The 20,694-nt window shown below is 43.7% G+C and overlaps 1 protein-coding gene across 1 annotated transcript; it reads left to right on the forward strand.

Moving 5' to 3' along the window:
• The first annotated feature begins 6,275 nt into the window (after positions 1-6,275).
• Positions 6,276-20,655, forward strand: LOC137888961 (ras-GEF domain-containing family member 1B-B-like). Its single transcript, XM_068732491.1, has 14 exons — positions 6,276-6,531; positions 13,194-13,778; positions 13,984-14,106; positions 14,441-14,578; positions 14,671-14,886; positions 15,524-15,598; positions 17,181-17,273; positions 17,395-17,497; positions 17,774-17,853; positions 18,036-18,131; positions 18,232-18,327; positions 18,732-18,855; positions 18,975-19,047; positions 19,180-20,655. The coding sequence occupies exons 1-14, from the start codon at positions 6,487-6,489 to the stop codon at positions 19,211-19,213; spliced, it is 1,881 nt and encodes a 626-aa protein (XP_068588592.1). The 5' UTR covers positions 6,276-6,486; the 3' UTR covers positions 19,214-20,655.
• Positions 20,656-20,694: the final 39 nt, after the last annotated feature.

Consider the following 20,694-nt stretch of genomic DNA (forward strand, 5'->3'; position numbering starts at 1 on the left):
GTTATAATAAAGTTCTGTCGATTCGAGGACTTTTGTTTTTGCAGATTTTCACCCACACATCATTGTGCAAGTTTTCAAAGAAGTGCAAGTCATAGCTGTGACGATAACAGTTTAATAGTCGCCATGTGTTGATTACAGGCTGTGTTTTTAGTCACCCAAAAACCAAAAGATAAATTCCCGAAAGGAAAGAAAAAGTTGCATTAAAAAGAAAAAAATCTTGGTAAATGTAAGCAGAAGAAATTGGTATTTTAAAGAAGGATCTCCTACACAACAAAAATCAAATAAGTCATCAAATTGAACAAATTGTCTCTCACACAGTAAGAGCATGTTGCTGGAGTATGACTGAGGTTAAGAGGGATTTTCTGTGCTCACATTCACATGTTTTTCATGGATTTGTTGGAAGCAAGTTTGTAGTTTCTGGCAGAACATTCACCCTGAGGATTGGGTGAAAGGGTTCACCTGCTTGACGTCTTTTCACAGGTGCTTATCATATTTTATATGCCCACTGTACTGAAATATGACTTCAAATATTTCAAATGGATGCACAGAGGCATCAGGCACTTAAAAAGTCTCTGACATAGAAAAAAGAAAAGAAAAATGAGCTTCAAATAAAACAAAAGAAAAAGTTAAGCTTTGACTCTTTTGTTATGTAAAGCAGATGTAGGTCAACGTAAGGTATGTAAGGTTAACAGAATGTAGAGTGAAGTGTGTGTGTGTGTGTGTGTGTGTGTGTGTGTGTGTGTGTGAGAGTGCGTGTGTGTGTGTGGGTGTGTGTGAATATGTGTGCGTGTCTACCTCCCATCCTCAGAGGATATCTGTGTGAGTGACATGGAAGTTCAGGGCACATCCAGGAAACAGGCCCTCTGTCCGACTATCATCCATCACCTGCAACCATCACCGGACCCACGCGAGGAGGCGGAGGGGTCAGAACTGGAGATGGAGGAGGAAGAAGAGGATGATGATGATGATGAGTTGGTTTCTTTTTGGCTTGACTCAGAGAGCAGGCAAAACCAATTTGTATCCACAATTTGCAGTCTTGTGTAACAGTTCTTTTGTTTTGTTCCGAGTAACACGAGCCAATTGGAAAGTTGATTATCACTAAAGGTGCAATTGCACCAGCTGGATTCTGTCTTCTCTTTTTTTTTGGTTCATAGCTGTTCTTAACAGCAGGAGAAAGCAAACACAGATGACGACTGACGTTCATACCTGAATCACCCATTATGTAATCAAACACCTGCATGCTTCCTGTTGTTCTATTTCATTCAAGACAACACAAACGAGGAAGAGGAAGATTTGAAATGCTGTACAAGTTGGTATTCGTCCATAGCTGTCAGCCAACCTGACTCATAAACGGAACATGTGACGAGCAGTTCCTGTCATTACACGGCTGCTGTTGCCGTGGGTGAATGTGATCCCCTTTCTCTCATCTTAATGTCACTATAGCAACACTAATCACATGTCTCAAGGGTTAGCAGAAAGACGGATCACTTCTAAAGGAACCGCAGAGCAGTGTGAGTGACGGCGCGAAACAATGCGTGCACAAATGAATGGGGGAAAGTGTGCATGTGGTTTTCTACCTATCTTTAAAAATGATCTGAGGCTTTATGACTTAAACAAAAGTGTAAAATCTGTCTGAGGATATTTTTTTCTTTGATGTCTCTCCAGTGACCTTTAGAAAAAGCTGAAGTAGTGAGAACTGTAGAGTAGACATATTCCATTTCTCATTTTCCATAATGTGACCTTTGGGGTCTCTCTTTTCTCCAGCAAAGTAAAAAAAAACACTGATTATTGGCCACTTGTTGTCTCCAGACAGGGTCAAGGGGCTTTCAGTAGCTGAGTCAGTCCTCTTACTGGAAGCCCGTGAGTCACCCGTCTCCCTCTCCCCCCTCCGATCTCCCCCCTCTCATCCCCCTCCTGATATATATCCCACATATCAACTACTCCACTCAACCTGAACCATCCTCATGCATGTCTCTCGCTTCGAGTACTCCACGCACGTAAAAAACGTAAACGCAAAAGAACAGCGAGAGCATTTTGGGGGTTTTGTTAGCAGGTTGGCGTTGTTGTGCAGCTGGATTATTCCTTCTCTTTAACTTCTCCAATACACATGCACACATTCTGCAGCGTAAAGAATGTCACCACAAAAGCCCACCCCACCCCTCTGCCCCATTCACCATTAAACCCCAACCCCTCCCCCGATTCTCGGGTTCTCCCCCCCTTCTTGCCCCCCCCCCCCCCCCCTCTTTCCCGACCATAATGATCTCACCCAGCTGTCACTGTGTAGTCCCACCCACACGCACTACAGCGTATACATCTGTGTCTGCTGCTGGTGGCCGCTGACATCATTTGTTTTGTGTCGCTGTTTCCTGGAAATCTAAAAACACGCTGCCAGTCAGAAGCTTTTGAAGAATGATTTTGGGCATTTTGGTTCAACTATTAGTAATGTACTCAAAAGTAAATGCTTTAAAATGTAGGTTAAGGAACATGTTTATAAACCCACATTTTAGTTGACTCCTGTCTGACACCATCTCAACCACAGGTTTAACCTGCAATGATTGATTTATTGGCCACTTGCGGACAGCAGAAAGTAACACTACACTTTTAAATTGTCAAAACTTGTCAGCAATGATCTGCTTGTTTACACATCGACATTAGGATGATGTGGAGTTTCCTACTTGATCAATTTAAGTCCAATGTTCCCTCTCCTTTTAGCTCTTCCTTTGGTCTCTACCAACTCCTGAGGCATCTATCTGGCTCTTTAGCTAGTAGCTACTTATCTGTAGGAGCAGGTAGCGTTCACGCTGAGCAGTTATAGCTTGTTTTCTGCTACTAACTGCCTGCCTGCTGCGCCCAAAATTGACACTATTAGAGCACTGAGAGTGAACCAAAGCAATAAAGTAGCAGGACAGAAAACCATTTCCCAATTGCAAATCATTGTTAATACAAAAACATTATTTATATCCAATTTAATATGGTACGGTAGTGTGCTAGTGTTTTGCAGGTTGAATTGGATAGTTCAGGTGTAGCTAATAAACTGGTAACCCCAAACACAAACACACAATCGGTGCTTTTTTATGTTGGCATGGCGACTAAGAATCAATGACAAGACTCCTACTTTCATTGTTTCTCCTCATGAAGCTTTCAGTATCTGTAGTTTTGATAAATAACGGGAAAATCAGAAACATCTGTTGCATTATCTTGTCTGAGTCTTTGTGAAACAACACAGGCGAGATGATGAGTGGGTCTCCGGTAAATACAGAGCAACTTAAACAAAGTGGCCTTTATTGTAAACGCCTGTGCATCAGCTCTGTGCATTTACGCAGGAATGCAGATTAGTTTTTCCCGATCTCCTCTTCACTAACAGTCTTCTAGCTGGACGACGTGGGCGGAACAAGAAGCGGGAACAAGCTAAACTCAATTAAACTACCTTTTCATTTAAGCCTGTGTTTGAATCCGGCTGGATGTTCCCCCTATCGTGTCTCCATTATTACATCACATTACCTTACCTCTGCAATTAAGTCATTAAAGTCCAACTAAAAGACAGTGAATTTTTAAGACTGAGAAAATGTGATGTGACTCATACAATGATAAATGCTTTCGAAAGGTCTTAAGTAAGTGCCGAGCACATCCATAGAGCAAATATCCGGGTAATGGTCGGTGGTGTTGAGGTTAATCTTATTTCCATTGACTTCCTTGCTCTGCCACTCTGACAGTAAGTCTTCCTCAACAGCTCTCTGGCGGTCGTGGGCGTCAGGCAGCCGATCGAAAGGCCAAGCCTCACGAGGGCCCTCACCGAGCGTCGCCGAGGTCAAGCGTCACCGGAAGTCAGCGCACGTGCGCGTGCGCAGGCAAACTACGCAACCGGAAGCTGTGCGCTCGGGCGCCTGGTGTAGGAGTTGGGTTATTGAAATGAGAAAAACCCTGCAGCCTGAAAGACTCAGAGATCAGCTATTCTTGCCTCAAACGGTGATGTGTCAGAATGTAAGAGGCGTCAGTGCTGAGCGCCGCCCACAACGCCAGGGCCCGGCCGCGCTGTGAATCTAACTGTGTTTTATGTAATTTCATGTTTATGCAATGAAAAGGATCAGACTCCTGCTGAGGTGGATGGCGGCGATGCAGTGGCAGTTGAGCGGGTGGGTATTGTGCGCACCCGCCTCGCTTTAATTACCATATTTCAGAGGAAATTAGACTGCTGAAGGGAGCATAGTATATATATTTAGAGTATATTCCAAACATTTAGAGAGAGAGAGAGATGAGGTGTGTTTTAAAATCTGCCAAAGTGAAAATGAATGTGAACCTGTTTCAAAAGACCCAGGACCGCATGAGAGTACGTAAACAGGACAGGACGGTACACATATTCCTGTTGTTACATGAAAACCTAGATGATCTTCTTGTTTTCACTGCAATTTAAGGATAACTTGGTGTCATGGGTGGAGTCATTTCTCCAACATTGTGGGGTTGTTAAATCCTTTCAAATCCCCATCGGGTATCAAGAAAGTTACTGTCGTCAAAGCAGTTTTTTTCCCTTAATTAATTCTTGAAAAAAAAAAAAAAAAAAAAAAAAACGTTAACGCAACAACATGCATTCCTTGTAAATAAAGAAACATCCCATAAATGAACGCTTTGGCCTCGCAGCCTGCTGGGTTGAATAGTATACACACACGACAGCCGAGAGTCAATAACTGTGATTACAGATTTACGCAAAGGTACAATTTAATGGTTTACCAATAAACAGTGACAGATCCAGGTCTGTCGAGAACGGCCGTGACCAGGTGTAATTACCTGTGAGCCCACAGTCTGGTGTGAATGACCCCATGCAGTTTGAGAGTGTGTTCACCGCCCTTCACACACAAACAACTGTATGTCAAAGTGGTACAAAGTATGTGGCAATGTCTGTGATATGTGAACTGATCTTTGACGTTGGAGCTTTCTATGAAAACACATGCAACTAACGACGCTTGATTAATCCTGCTTTCTACCGCATTACCGCGTGATAACGTAACAAAAAAAAAGTTTAAAGCTGCACCAATCATTGAAACGACTGCGTGACGTGAAAGGAGCCACGATCCCACATGGAATTATCATCCAACGCTGCATGTGGTGGTTTTCAGCTCATTGTTTTGGTTCTCCATAACCCGTTCTCTTCACCGATATTCTCTTCTATGACAACAACAGACAGCAGTTTTCATCCAAAAATGTCTGATAAGCCCACTGAATGCAACTTGCCTAGAGTCAGATGACAGATAACAAGTTAGCGACTGGCTGGTGAACACAGGGAAGCATTTGGCTGCTAAATAATTTTCTCAGGAGTTGGTGGAAACCAGAAAAGCAAAAAAACAAAACAAATATCTTATAAATATATTTATCAGGTGACCAGAGACTCAAAATGAGTACCATTGTGTCTCCTTGTCTGCTGGATGTGTAACCAGACATTTTACTAATATGTCTCAACTTTATGAGACAATAGTGTGTCAGATCAGCGCTGAAGGCCCAGGTATAAAATGCACGGCCCACCACTGCTCAGATGCGTTTTCAGTTTATTCTACTGCCCCTAAATAACCAAATAAATACATGAATGAATGCAGATTTAAGCCAACAAAATTTCCCCTGTAATGAGTTACCTATATTTGAGCTGACTTCAAGATGCCATCCGCCCACTGCCTTCTGATTTCCATTGAGCTGAAATGAATGGCAACCTAAGAAAAGAAGGAGTAATGATTTGTAGCAAATGACCTTTTATGCACAAAAACAATGCTACAATATATATGCTTTTGTCTATTCTGGCTCACTGTTTAATTCATGGCTGTCATCTTCTTACAATATAATAACACAGAGTTATAGAATAGCTGAATAATTGTCTTCTTAGACGGATGTTATACATATCTGTGTGTTGTATACTCTTACTGGCAGTGCTTAATGACCTTATTTAACGAGATGAAATGTTATAAACACGAAACAAAACAGTTAGGAAGCTTATACTTTTACAACCGCTTGATTAAGCTACTGAGACCAACTTACAACCGCACACATGCACACATTCCGGGAGGAAACCTTACACCTTCCATATTTCAGCTCTCCAACGAAAACATTCGCTGCTGCGGTTGAAAAGAAGGAATTCGACAGACGGCCCGCCAGCCAATCAGATTCTCCGGAGATTTCGATTTTTCGCCTCCTCCGCCGCGATTGGCCTGCGTGGCCCCAAGAGGCGCCCGCCCCCGCGCAGCGATTGGCCGGTTTTCCCGGCTCAATGGAAGTCATTTGAATACGCCTCGCTTTGAGGCTCATTACGGCGCTGCTGGTTCAAATTGACTCAAATATCAAGAAGCGGTGGACACAATGGAGGAGAGCACGGTGCAGAGGCTCTGCTGAAACGACTTTATCCGTGCATTGCGCACCGTGCAGCTTCATCCCGGTGTGTAGCAGACGGCGGAGATTCCTGACAGTTTGGATAGTTTCGGTTCTTCGCTTTTGCAACTGTTTCTGCCAATGAAAGATATTGCGGTCGGACAATTGAGCTGCATCACATCGGCGGTAAGTTGCTCTGTGTGTGGATGAAGGAGTTATTCATGGCAACAATTAACTTGAATCAGATCATTGTTTTTACTAGAGTCAGTTCTGGTAGACAATACCTGGAGACGCGTCACATGTTGATGATGAGACCATATTTACGTTTATAGAAATAAAGTTTAGAATCACATTCTTTTATTATTTATTTATTTTCCCACAAAGTTTTGTTTCATTGCATTCATGTATTAACATCACTAAGTTGCCCATGATGCTGTATATCCTAATTAAGGTTGATCTCGTGGCTTATAACGAACAACATTTTCTGAAATTAAACTTTATCGGCAAAATAAATAATCACGTTACCTCAAAAAGCCTTCATTCAGCCTTGTGGTTTGAAAATCCAATTTAATCCCGATGTGTGTCCCTCAATTCTATTGTCTTCCTCCTAGCTACGTTTGTTGTTGTTGTTATTGTTTACCGCCCATGTGAGTTTATAATTAGGCTGGCTGTCAGACTCGCACACTAACGTTACTCACCAGCACCTGTGATGGGACTGTGGTTACACAGCAGGGCATTTTCACAGTCAGCTTTTACTTTTACTGTGTTATGACTCAGTTAGAAACCCATAATGTAGACCAGGAATGGTGGCCTGGTGTGTGTGTGTGTGTGTGTGTGTGTGTGTGTGTGTGTGTGTGTGTGTGTGTGTGGGTGTGTGTATGTGTGTGTTTGTGAGAAAGACTAACAGATTGTGTGTGTGTGTGTGTCTGTAGGGAAAAGAAAAAAAGAACGAGAGAAAGCGTGTGTTCTTCTGGCCAAACAGACTTTAAACAGCCTTATTCCCTCCGCACACTTATATATAAACCAGTGGTCCCTTAACTTGCTGCTGAAATAAAACCTCAAATGAAATGGTTTAACTCATTTGATGATTAACACAAAGGCAGTCTGACCAACACAAGCGACATTGTTGGGCTTCAACTGATCTGAAAACTGCTGATTTAACGTTTTCCAACTCTGATCTCGGTATGAAATGCGTGCGCCGTGTTGTGAATCAGTGGTGTGTGAGCTCTGCCGGTTTACAGGCAGCAGAAAATGTGTATCTGTGTGAAAGAGAACCCCTTACACGAGCTTATAGCTTTATTATATCCCAGCAGCAGAGGAGATAATGGGTCTTTATCCTTTCTGACACGAGGTTAATACTGTACTAGCCTACCAGATCATGCAGGGGACAGGTGCGTGTGTGTTCTTGTGTGCATCCATGCACTTCTATCCCTGTGTGTGCGTGTGTGTGTGTGTGTGTGTGTGTTTGGAGCCTACACACTAGGGAATGCATGCTTGAATGCAGTGTGTGTGGGTATAAAAGATTAAAAAACAGGAGCAGCAGTGGGTGAATTGTATTCCACTTATCTCTCAAGCCAATCTGAGCATCGGGGTCTGTATCCGGTTCTGTTTGCCCGTCTATCAGATGTAGTTGCAGGTGCTGGTTTTTGAAGTGGTCAGCGGGTCCTAGCGTCTGGTGTTATCACAGAGGCTGGAGGCCTGACCTGACCCATGAGATTACGTTTCCTCCCCCCCCCCCCCCCCTCCTACTCGTTACTCTGCTTTTGGCTCGTTTGGTCTGGTGATGACGACGGTTAAAGTCTGGTGGTCGCCCCGAAAGTTTGAGTCTCAGACCTCAAACACGAGAACTGTGGTGCAGATTGTTTGAATCTCCGTTCATACTTCTTACAAAGTGAAGGGGAAACAACCCTAAAAACACAAAGGATTATGGGTATAGAAAGGTTGCAGGTTCTCACCCTTGGGACAGCCAACAAGCAGAAAATGACATCTTGAATGATGCTTGTATTCAGCATTTAAATCGTATATGTTCTTACATACAGATGAAGACACAGACAAGTGCATCAACAATTCATTTAATCATCCATAACTCTGCAGATTATGATTTGATTAATGGGTTGATGGTTTGGTCCAAAAAATGATTTCTCGCTTTATTTTACCATCATTCCAGAAACACAAAAGTATTCAGTTTCTGGTCACGTAGAAAAGCTGCAAATCTTCCCGTTTCTAACTATATCGACTGAAATAATGAACCGATCATCAAAACACCGAGAGATGTATATTGTGTCCATCCACTCATTTTTTCAGCATTTAAGTCCTATTTGTTTGCTTGTTGTAAGCTGCTTCCCCAAAACTTCAAACAACATGTGATCAAATGAGACTCATGACAAGGAGAATCACAGATTTACTTTTTAGATCGCTGTATTGCTAATAGAATTGAACAAATTCTGTCTCTCCCAATACTACAAAGAGGGTTCGATTAAATGCACCACCACCAGCAGAATCGGTGGAAGGTGGCGCTATGTGAACGGTAACGTAACGGGATGATACACTAGCTAATTACTAACTACATGTATTTAAAGTTACCAAACAAGATGTGGTGAATTGGTCAGGTCTGATAGTGTTTAAAAGTTTCAGTAGGCCGCTCTTAAGGTACATCCTCACGAAATGAAGACGAGACTGCTAATTGAGACATCAAGGATTCACCCTATGTGGCCTAAATGGCATTCCTAAGTCAAGTATGGCCACTTCTCCTCCTACAGGAAGTAACAAATTACAGTTTGACAGTGAAATCCTCTGAACAGCGGGGAGCGAGCCCCCTCTCCTGAGAGAGGTGGACTTGCTTCGCTGTTCTTTGGTGTTTTTTTGCGTGCTCTCGTTGCAGGTCACACGGCCTCATCTTACTGTACAGGACTTCTGCGTAGTGCTGTTTTAAAGGGCTGATTGTTTGTGTGTGGTAAACCTGTCCAGTGTGCAGCTTTGACGAAACCACGAGGAAGTGCTATGAGCTCAGCCTGGACTTTAACCTCATTTATTGTCACGATTAAGGCTGACTGGGAAGGGTCCCCCCCCCCCCCCCAGACGAAGACGCCTATAACCTGCCGTAACTTATTAGTGTCAAAGTACATACGGTACAAAGTAGGACAAAGATTGCAATGCATCGGCCTTTTTACCGCTCTGATAAATTGCTTTACAGGTCTGCTTATCAGGTGCCTTTTTCCTCTCACGCCATGTGTCCACACCGCGCGCTTTTAACCTACGTGCTGAACTTTTGTCAGATGTGTTTTCTTGCCTCCTGGCCCCGCTTAAAGACCTCCAATGTGATTAGACGTCACACAAAAAAAAAAAGAAGGAGTCTTTGCAAACAAATCTTCTCTTGTTCCTTCCAGCTCCTGTTGTGGTTAAGCGTCAAGGGGGTTTCAGCCGGTTTCAGCGCCGGCTATTATTAGGTCACTTTCACTCTGGGGTCAGTTGAGTAAGGACAATTTAGACGGACTAAGATAGCCGCAGGGTGCTTACACACACCGTGACGCGCGGTTAAAACTGTTCCGCTTTTTCATCTATTTTGCATGTATTCCCTCGTTACGCTAAGTTAGAGCTGCTTCAGGCCCTTGAGCCACGTGAAGTTATATCTGCTTATGTCAATACGTGAGTTTCAATAGGCTCCTTTACCGAAGTCACCAAGATAGCTTCACCGTACCCTGTTTTTTTTTTTTTTTTTTTATTGCACTTGGCAAATAAAAGTGCGGATTTATGGCGCATGACCTCACAGTAGATGATGTCTGTAAAGGTGTAATAAGAGTTCACACCTTACAGAAGAATGAGAAAGTCTGCTTCGTAGTGGGGATGCGAAGATGATCCCAGCCTCTGTTCCACGTCGAGACGGCGGGGCGTCATGCGTCCTGACGGTGGCTAGCCGAGTGTGTGTGTGTGTGTGTGTGTGTGTGTGTGTGTGTGTGTGTGTGTGAAAGCTGCTGTGTGTGTGTGAAAGCTGCTGTGTGTGTCTGATGTGCTGTGATCTCTTCCTGGGGGTCTTTGTGTGGTTGTTAATGCCATGACAGGATAGATAATACCTCTATTGTTGAAGAGTCCCCCCCCCTTCTCGTCCCCCCCCCCCCCCCCCCCCTCCTGTTATAACTGGTCCCAGCATTGCTGGCTGTAACTTTTTCTTTTTTTTTCAAACCACATTGTGTGATTTAGAAAGAAATAAAGTTGAAAGATTTTTGGCTGTTTTTTTTCTGGAACCAACTGGAGTGAAGTTAGTCTCAAGCCGTCGATGCTTCGGTGAATCTGCAGGGATCCAAGAAGGAAGCCGGTCCAGCTGCAAAGCAAATGCACCTTAAACAATTCATTCCTTTCACTTTTTGTATATATATATAAAAAAAAAAAAAAAACACACTAAAACTATTAAAAGGCAGCTAAAGGCAGCATTCACATATCTGACAAGTGTCAAATTCACTGAAACCTTCATATGATGTTGTGTCTTTGAAGCAGCCTGGTTTTAAATCCATTAGCAGATGATATTTGCCTGCAGCTCCATCAAACGTTCAATTAGTTTGAACCTTTTGATGAACCGGGTTATGGCATTTCAGGCACCAGACGCTGCAGTCAGTGCCATTTGTCAAACAGGAGATGTTGTTTGTTGTCACAATATGAAACGGATGCCAGTGGCAGGGAAAATGCACTGTAAAGCGTGCAGCGCTTTTTAAGTATTTTAAGAACTTCAGCACAGGAGCATGAAACCGTATCCTTTTTGGTTTTTGTTGGGATGATGTTCGAACAAAAATGTAACATTTCTGCTCTCTCCTGTATTTTTATTACCACATGAAATCCCTTTTGTAAGGCTGCACTTTTTCAAGGTTTACAAATAAGAGAATTCAAACAATGCTTTCAATATGAAATTACGCTCCCAAACACCATCATTAAGGCGTCCATGGAGAGCCCAACCTATGATTTGGAGAGAGTAAAATTTCGGTGCTGCAACATGGAAAGCCGCAAACTATCCAAAGGGTCAACTTTTCAGGAAGTCGGTCTGGAAAAACAGTTTTTAGACGCGTTTCCCATTTTTGCGTGAGGTCACCTTTCAGTGCAAAACAAAAAAGGCTCGGAGGCTGAAAAAAAAACGCCGTCCAAGCTGGTGTAAATCTTACTCGGTAGATGTCTTATCTCAACTTGACCACCGGAGCTTTTCCAGATTACATTATATTGTAACTTTAGGAAGGTAAAGCCGGTCTAATCTTTTAACCGAGTTAGAAGGAAAACAGCAGGCAGAGATCACAGAGTTCAGAAGACGGGCTGGCACTGGACTGGCTGACACTGGCATGACCCAGGCGCTGTGGTACACAGGAGTGTGTGTGAGTGTGTGTGTGTGTGTGTGTGTGTGTGTGTGTCTGTGTCGCTCAAGCCATCATTTGTTTATGTGTGACATGTGTCTGTGTGTGTGTGTGTGTGTGTGTGTGTGTTTGGATTATACCAGCATGGGGCTTGGCGCCATGGTGGACATGGGTATGTGTGTGTAAGATGTTGGCTCAGGCAGACACTCCTCTGTCGGCGCTGCGATGGACAAACAAAAGTCGGCTGGATTCCTGCAGGGTTGTGTTTTCTGGCACGGCGTTGCATGTGCGTGCATGTGCATGTGCGTGTGCATGTGCGTGCATGTGCATGTGCGTGTGCATGTGCGTGCATGTGCATGTGCGTGCATGTGTGTGCATGTGCGTACGGCTTCGATTTACGCTGGCATGTGGTTCCTAGACAGACAACAGTAGCGGGATAAAGATGGCTCCAGAGTTAAAGCACGCCTTGGTGGTGATCTGGGATCAGCTTACCAACCTCAAATCCAATTATCTACACCATTAAGGCAAAAAAAAAAAAAAATCATCGCTGTCTTGAGATCATCCATCTGTTGGCCTATTTTTCTCCCCCCCCCTCTTATGCCGCACTGATGGCGAAAAATACAACATACAATAAAGCAGAACACAGCGCTCTTTGTAAAGACTTCACCGTCAAATAACTTTTTAGGGAAAGTGAATTTCACAAGGAGGTATCTTTCAAAATTCAAAGCCAAAAAAACGGTAAACAGAGGAGGGGTAAAATTATGTGATTAAGTGCAATTACTTTCACAGACGCTTCGAAGTCTCCGCTTTGTGTGATCAAGTTGCTCAAACAGATATTTTCACAACATGTGGACGCAGCTCAAACACCAGCCACATTCCACGGGAGCGAGGGAGGCTGCGTCACGGTGTAACAGCAGCAAGACTACAGGAGACATTTGTAGTCATGACTTTTGATTGAGATAAAGTAATAAATACAATTTGCTTTAGTATAAATTGAATACATTTGGGGTTTTCTAATTTAAATAAGCATATTTATGATGGATGAAGAAAAAAATGCATCATAATTCATTCAGGAAACGGTCTTTCTCGCTTTGGAGTTGAGCAATATGACGGAAGTGTACTCACAATGTGATTGTCTACACTTTGGCTGCTACCTCTTTAATTCCTCTGGGTGTATTAGGTCAGTGGTTCCCAGAAGGGTTGACACATCTGACTAATGGAATAGGACATAATTAAAACATATTCTTCTACTCAAAAATCTGTTTATTTGTCAGCACTTACTATAATAATTGCTATTTTCTTGTTAAAAAAATGGGATATTTTAGTTCCTTCAATGTCTCAAAAAGGCAAGTCACACAAGGGATCACAAGTGGACATTGCTTTGTTTTAGTGAAAAGGTTGTTTTAGATCAATGTTGCAAATCAAGGAGCAAAACAGCTTCATTTCCTCAGTTGATTGATGATCTGTATCGTATGATATACTCTCTGATTTTACCTCCACCTTGTGCCTTTTCTACAGGTCACCATGCCTCCCACGACGCCGTACGCCGGAAAGTTCGGCTCTTGCGCTCCTTACGCCAACAACAACAACAACCACCCTCAGCCACACAGCCCGTACCGCAACGGCGCTGCCCCGAAGCCCGCGAAGGAGAACGTCTGCAACGGTGCCTACTCCTCCGCAGAGAACCCCTACGACACGCCGCAGCCTCACAGCTCGTACCGCAGCTCCTCCGTCTCCTCGGCGACCGCCAGGGAGCACCACTACAACAGCAGCGGCGCCGTTTCAGAGAACCCGTACTCCTCGCCGCAGCCCCACAGCCCCCGGCAGCACAGCACCTCCTGTCCCGGACGGGCGTACCGCCACACCACCACCGCCACCGCCACCGCCACCAACAACAACACCACCACCACCAACAGCAGCAGCAGCGGCGGCAGCAGCGAGCAGTCCTCGCGCCACAACTCCGTCGCGGCGAAAGGCCGGCGGTACGGACACGGCGTCACCGCTAGCTACGGGGAGATGTGTTACCATGACAACAGTTTGGTCTCAGCATCCCTCGAGGCCCTGATCCAGCACCTGGTTCCCACAGTTGACTACTACCCCGATGTAAGCGCCAGTAAAGTGTTGTTAGTGGTTGTAAACAAGACTAGCTGTGTTAAAAGATGTCAGCTGTCCTGTGTGTGTGTGTGTGTGTGTGTGTGTGTGTGTGTGTGTGTGTGTGTGTGTGTGTGTGTGTGTGTGTGTGTGTGTGTGTGTGTGTGTGTGCCAACCCGTTCTCGTCGTGATAGCTGTTGTGTTTCCTCATCACCAGAGGTCGTATGTGTTCACCTTCCTGCTGAGCTCCCGCCTCTTCCTGCACCCGTACGAGCTCATGACGAGGGTTTGTCACCTGTGTGTGGAGCAGCAGCGGTCCGGAGACGCCCTGCTGGACAAGGTGGGCGGATTACACACACACACACACACACACACACACACACACTCACGTACATACACACAGCTATAATTTGTCTTCACTTCACTCTCTCTCCCCCACACACACTCTCACCCACAGACACAAACCCCTAATTCTTTGCTAGGAGAAAATATTTATCGACTATTTCATAAGCAAAAGAAATTTCCCGACAGCTCAAATTGACACGAGGGGAATAAAAATGAAAGGGAACACCTTTAATGGGAACAATGAAGTTAACAACTAACAGCAGCATATTGTGTCAGACAGACAGATTATATTCATAAATGCTGCGTGATGTTTTTGGGGGTTTTTTTAGATCCGTTTCCGTGAGGTGGCGCCCAAGCTGGTGCAGCTGCTGACCGAGTGGACGGAGACGTTTCCGTATGACTTCAGGGACGAGAGGATGATGCGCTGCCTCAAGGACATGACGCACCACGTGGCCCGAGGAGACGAGGTCAGTGCTAAATCTAGTGCAAAGTACATCTGGCCGTCGTCTGAAAACACGGGATTGATTGATTGTCTAATGATCTGCGTTGTTGCTTCCAGTACTCTTGGCGAGCCATGCAGCAGATGACCCAGCGGCTGATCAAACGGCTGTCTGCCCTCGGCCAATACGAGGAGGCCGTGTCGGCGCTCAACGCCGTGGCGACGGAGCGGCCCGCCTCCCTGAAGAGCAAACAGGCCTCGGGTCAGCGCGGCGACGTGATGAGCGTGTGCGACGACCCCTTCGTCCTCGCCCAGCAGCTCACGCACATCGAACTGGTAAGAAGGGATTCAAAGCTCTCGTTTGGAACGACGTCTCCTGTGTAACCATTAGGAGGCAAATGTGCAGACGTGTCTCTGTGATGTTCTCGCGTGTCTTTTATGTCTTGACATGCGGTTACGACTTTACAGGCCTTTTTTTAATTCATCTCAATTTAGTGAATTTATTGCGTTGGTGGTGTAAATGCAGCGTTTAAGAAAACGTTTATAGGCTTCATGAAAATGTTCAACTGCTAAGTCTTTCATTCTGTCCTGCTCATGTGTTGACTTATTACATTTTTGTTTTACGATTGTTATTTCTTGGTTTTATTGTTTTCCCATAAACCCCTTTGTGTGGTCTTTTTTAAAATAGAGATTTTATTAATACGGTCTTTGTATATGAGGCTAAAATGCTTTCAGTCATGTGCGGTTCATTCTGACATGATTTGTGTTTTTGTTTTTGTCATAGCTCTCTCCCTTTTTTTCATCACCGTCTCCAGTTTTGTTGTCATCTCTTTTTTCCGTTCTCAAGCGTCTCCCTCTCCTTGTTCTCGTCATGTTTCTGTCATTCGTCTCCCTTTCTTCTTGATCATCTCCCTCTTATGTATTGCTGTTATTATTGTCCTGATTGTTTCCTGTCCCTGTTCTCCGCCTTCAGGACAGACTGAGTTTTATCGGTCCCGAGGAGTTCATCCAAACATTCGCCAGGAAGGATCCTTTGGAGAACCACAAGGTACAATTGAGTTTCAGTTTTATCCCAAGCACCAGCCTGTGAGACAATTAGACACTAGATAATAATATCTAACCTCTACCAGAAAACCTACTTAACATGTACCTCATTTGTTTACTTTCTCCCTCTAGTATTAAATGCTGCTAAGTCAAATTATTTGGAAATTAATAAAGCTGTCTTTCTACAAGATTCAACAAGATTATGAATTAGTAAATAGATGGATCTAACAGCTGTGGCTTGCAGCATTTAGATTATCAGCATCAAAGAAATGCTTTTAAAAAGTTTTTGTTTTTTTCAAGCGTCTCAGTTTTCCGTCTTCTTTGATAATTTAATTTGTGGTCTGCTTCAGTTCAATTTGATTTAGAAGCCACATGAAAGATCTTGCTGGCAGATTTGTGGAATTAGTGTCTTTTTTTTTTTTTTTGCTATGTAGCTTTTGAAAATGCATCAAACACAGTATGAAAGAGCCGTTACGCGTAAGTCTAAGTGTATCTGAAGGGCTCTTTTCCTCCTAAGTGGCCCTGTGAGTCAGCTGAAGGGTCGCTTTCTATCAGCGTTGCTGAGAACAAGCTTTCAGCCGCTGTTTGTGACCGAGCCGCATTTCAGTCCTCGGCGGTTCTGCGCCAGTTATATAAGACCCACTTTGTATAAAAGAGCGGTTTAGTCAGCGTTAGGGGTCCTGAAGTGTAAAGGGGAAGTTTGGAGTGGAGTGGGCTGCTGGTGTTGTGTAAGCAGTTAATAGAGCTGTGAATCGGCGGGATTACGTCATCACAAGTTTTATTTTATACGGCGCTTTTGTAATGGTTATTTATATCAAAGTGCCCCTGGCAAACAGGTTCACCACCGATTGTCTCACAGAAAAGCAAAAGACCCAGAAGCAGATGGAGATGAGATGGAAATAACAACAGAGACGTCACAGACTTCACTGTGCGGGGCCACAGGTTGTGTGGGTGTGAGGGCCGTCAAGAAAAAAGGAAATTACAGAGTCGCAGCGCCGCCTCCTTGTTTTTCTTTTTTTAGTAAAATTATTTATTGGATAGTCTGCAGAAAATGATGGTGCGGAATATTATAATCTGAATTTGTTTTGGCAGGTTTTGTTATAGAAATGTGCCCCAAATGACCCCCCCCCCCCCCCCAAAAAAAAAATGGCAAAAAGAATATAAAAAACAAAATCTTAGCTCAAGATCCACTTGCTAGCTTTTTCCTCGGCGCTGGAGTTAGCTCAGTATCGGCATTTGTTGTGTATTAATAACATCATCTGCTGAGGATAACAGGAAAACCATAATAAGTAGTGGTAATAGTAATGGTGACTTGAGTCCTTTTTTTCCCCACTTATTACACAGACGAATGCAGTCAAAGATAAGGTTATATTAGGTTGGGTTCAAATATTCCCTTTATTTTCCTCAGTGGTTTACTTCATGTTCTTACTTCTAACAAGCAAGACCACAGTTCTCTTGTTCCAAAAGTAATGAAATACTAACAGAAACGTGGTATAAAACTACAAAACACACAAGCAAATGTATGATTTCTATGCTTGCATTTTTACCGTGTCATCTCCTAACCTTTTTTTTTTTTTTTTTTTTAGGGTTTCTTCCGGAAGCGTAAAACCAGCAACCTGGAGGCCTACGTCAACTGGTTCAACAGACTGAGTTTCCTGGTTGCCACGGAGATCTGTATGGTGCGTTGCTCTTAAAAGGAACAGTTCAGAAATAATGTGGGCCCTCCCTGTTTTACACGCGCCGAAGCTTTGGTTGTTCAATGGCCTTGATACTAAAAACTCATGTGTTCTGTCATTACAGCCAGTGAAGAAGAAGCACAGAGCGCGTATCATAGAGTTCTTCATTGATGTGGCTCAGGAGTGTTTCAACATCGGCAATTTCAACTCCCTCATGGCCATCATCAGTGAGTGTTTGACAGAAGACTTTTCACCCGCAGAAAAAATGAAAGCATCCTACATAGCTCTGCCCCTCCACACTGTTTTAAATAGACGTATAGGTGATTTCTGGGCAGTGAAGTGCATTGTGGGTCTCCCATTTCTTTGTTGAATGGACAAAAATCTAATTTAGGTCAACAAATATAGTGCCAGCTGGAGTTTCAAGGAAGTAAACTTGAGTTAGCGGAGGCCTGAAGCCGTTTGCAGCCTGCTTCACATACTTACATAGTTTCTCTGTCTTTCAGCCGGGATGAACATGAGTCCTGTTGCCAGACTGAGGAAAACCTGGAGTAAAGTCAATACCGACAAGTTTGAAATCCTGGAGGTAAGAAACCCTGCTTACATCATCTGCATACATGAGTACATACATGACTGCTACATGTGTCATATTGTATTTTTCAGTAGATTTTGATTCATTTTAAGTTGACTCCCAGCTCTTAGTGTGCGCAAACTTTGTGCGCGCATGTATGTGTTTGATCAACGTCTGCTCTGTCTGACCTCACTCAGCACCAGATGGACCCGTCCAGCAACTTCAGCAACTACCGCACGGCGCTCCGCGGCGCCACCCAGAGGTCTGAGACGGCACACAGCAGCCAGGAGAAGGTAAGAGGGCACACACGGGAGTCTTCTGGACGGAAAATAAATCCTAATATCCCGAGTGTAAAATGGCAAATTCGAACCGGCTGTCGTCTCTTTCCTCCAGATTGTGATCCCTTTCTTCAGTCTCCTCATTAAAGACATCTACTTCCTGAATGAAGGCTGTGCCAGCAGGCTGACCAACGGGCACATCAACTTTGAGGTCAGTCCACAATTTTAAGATGAATCAGAGTGAGGTCCGTGCCTTTGATGTGATTGTTGTTTCATATGAAGAAACTTTGTTAAAAGCTAATTCCAAGAGAGTAAGATTCGATCATTCACTGTGAAGTGATGCAACTGCTCCACAGTCGTAGTTATGGCTTTGAGAAGAGGCTTTCAATCAAGCGGTGTGTAATGGCGCCTCCCTGTGGCTTAAAATGAGCACTGCAGTTCCCTCTATTTCTTTTAAGATGATGTTAAGAAACTATGACTGTTTTTTTAAATCCTCTTCTTACAGTGCGGTATAATAATGATACATAATGTTTTTTTTGTGTGTATTTCCTGGTTAAGCATCTGTTTAATTGGTATCAGTGTTAATAAAGTCTGCTGTCCTTCATCGCTCAACAGAAACTTTGGGAGCTTGCAAAGCAGGTGAGCGAATTCCTGGTTTGGCGTCAGGTGATTTGTCCGTTCGACAGAGACCGCCGGATCCTCCAGTACCTCGTCACCACGCCTGTCTTCAGCGAAGACGGTCAGTACGCGATCTTCTCCGTATTTATCTAATCGGAAATAAATCCCACGAGTGCCACCTCGAGTCACCATGTTGGAGAACAAATCAAACTCAGTTTTCCTCTTGTTTTATTGCTGCAGAGCTGCACCTGGCCTCGTATGAGAGCGAAGGACCTGAGAACAACATGGAGAAGGACAGTCGTAGGTCTCTTAGGTGGGTGTACACACACACACACACACACACACACACACACACACACGTGCACACACTGAAAAAAACATGAAACCACCTCAACATATTTAATCAGCGAACATAATAACTGATAATCTGGGTTCTGTTTCACAGATCTTCCCTTCTGCATCGAGAGAACCGGTCCTAAAAGAGCGACAATCCCCTGTAAATGAACGAGGTATTTCAAAGCTACAGGTTCCTGCGTATTAATTATCTCACGGACACATTTTTACATTCCCTTGGAGAACAAACGCTGCTGGGCCCGAACTCTCACAGATCAACGGAAGCTCTTTGAGCTCACAAGAAGTACCAACGATTTTTAAATCAAACCCTTTGACAAACCTTGATGAAATTCATTCGGACTTCGGCGCTGCAGCACTAAACCTCGTGATTCCCAAGAAGAGCTCGGAGTACTGATTTGGATCATCAGCTGACCTTCTTCTTCTTCTTCTTCACCAGCTCTGTCCAAGGCACTTAAGAGGATTTCATACGACTGCCGAAGTAGTCAAACGTGTGGACTTTGTTCATATTACCAGTGGACTTCTATCATGGCGACAACATATTGTTGAGGGACCCGTACCGTGGAAGCGTAAAGGGCCGGTTCCGTCTCTGAATGAGACGGTTGCGGACCCGATCGGTTACATTGCAACATTAGCACTGCCTCTCGGACCCCGCTGAGAGAGGAGAGATGCACTCTGACAGGACGATCATCGATTTGTAATATAAGTAACAGGCTGACTGCTGCTTTCAGAAGTGGTGTTTTCCGCAGTGTTGTCTTGTTGAGTGCTTGATTGTAACGGCAACAACGTGAGCAGCAACTGCACCACATCCTATCCATTTTCTCTCAGTTTGCACACAGCATCAATTTCCGGCTATTTCCGGGTCATTCGAGCCGTTGATCTAAAAAAAAACAAAAAAAAACCTTAATGCGAGTACATCTAAACATGTTGTAATGTGTGTGTGTGTGCACTTTGACTGCGTATTGGTGGTGCAACATTATGCTAATCATGCAAGTTAAATCAAATGCACTTCAGTGGGTTCTTGTGTATTGTACTATAGGATATGGTGACTCCTATTTTATGGCGTCTTTCTATACAGTATTACATTGTATTTTGTATCAGAAGGTAAAGAAAATGTGTTTGTTTTTTTTCTCTTTATGTACTTTTTTCTGAAGTGTCAGCGTGAGCTTGTTGCTGGTTGGCTGGCTCTTGTGTTGGTAAGCTAGTTTTGTTAATACAACACCAGTTCATGTATGACAAGGAAGTGTTTTGGGTGTGAATGAAACAGAAACTGATGTGTGTATGTGCAGCTTGGATACAAACAGGACCGTCATCCTCCTCTTCATCTCATCTGTGATGATGTGAGCTTGATGTGATTGTTACAATTCTGCCTTTGAGTGAACATGATGCTATTGTTCTGTTTTTTGTTTTTTGTTTTTTAAAAAAAAGCTAATTTTAAAAGTGTTTTCTCATGTATTCTTTTTTTTTTGTGTGTGTATCATTTGTGTTACCGGTCAGGGTACTTGTACTGAAGGTTTTTGTGAAAAGAGAATTATATTTTTTCTTTCAAATAAACAGAATAACTAAAACATTTTGTGGGGGTTCTTCACAGGTAATAGATCTCTAAATG

The sequence above is a fragment of the Cebidichthys violaceus genome, unplaced genomic scaffold (assembly GCF_023349555.1).
Source record: "Cebidichthys violaceus isolate CVI_PGR_0920_01 unplaced genomic scaffold, fCebVio1.0.p SCAF_59, whole genome shotgun sequence".
Lineage (NCBI taxonomy): Eukaryota > Metazoa > Chordata > Actinopteri > Perciformes > Stichaeidae > Cebidichthys > Cebidichthys violaceus.

Excerpts from the sequence above, each read along its gene's own strand:
- LOC137888961 (XM_068732491.1), top strand. The coding sequence starts at position 6,487 with ATGAAAGATATTGCGGTCGGACAATTGAGCTGCATCACATCGGCG. Across the intron at positions 14,107-14,440 it reads GAGACGCCCTGCTGGACAAG|ATCCGTTTCCGTGAGGTGGC; the intron begins GTGGGCGGATTA and ends GGGTTTTTTTAG. Across the intron at positions 18,132-18,231 it reads CACACAGCAGCCAGGAGAAG|ATTGTGATCCCTTTCTTCAG; the intron begins GTAAGAGGGCAC and ends TCTTTCCTCCAG.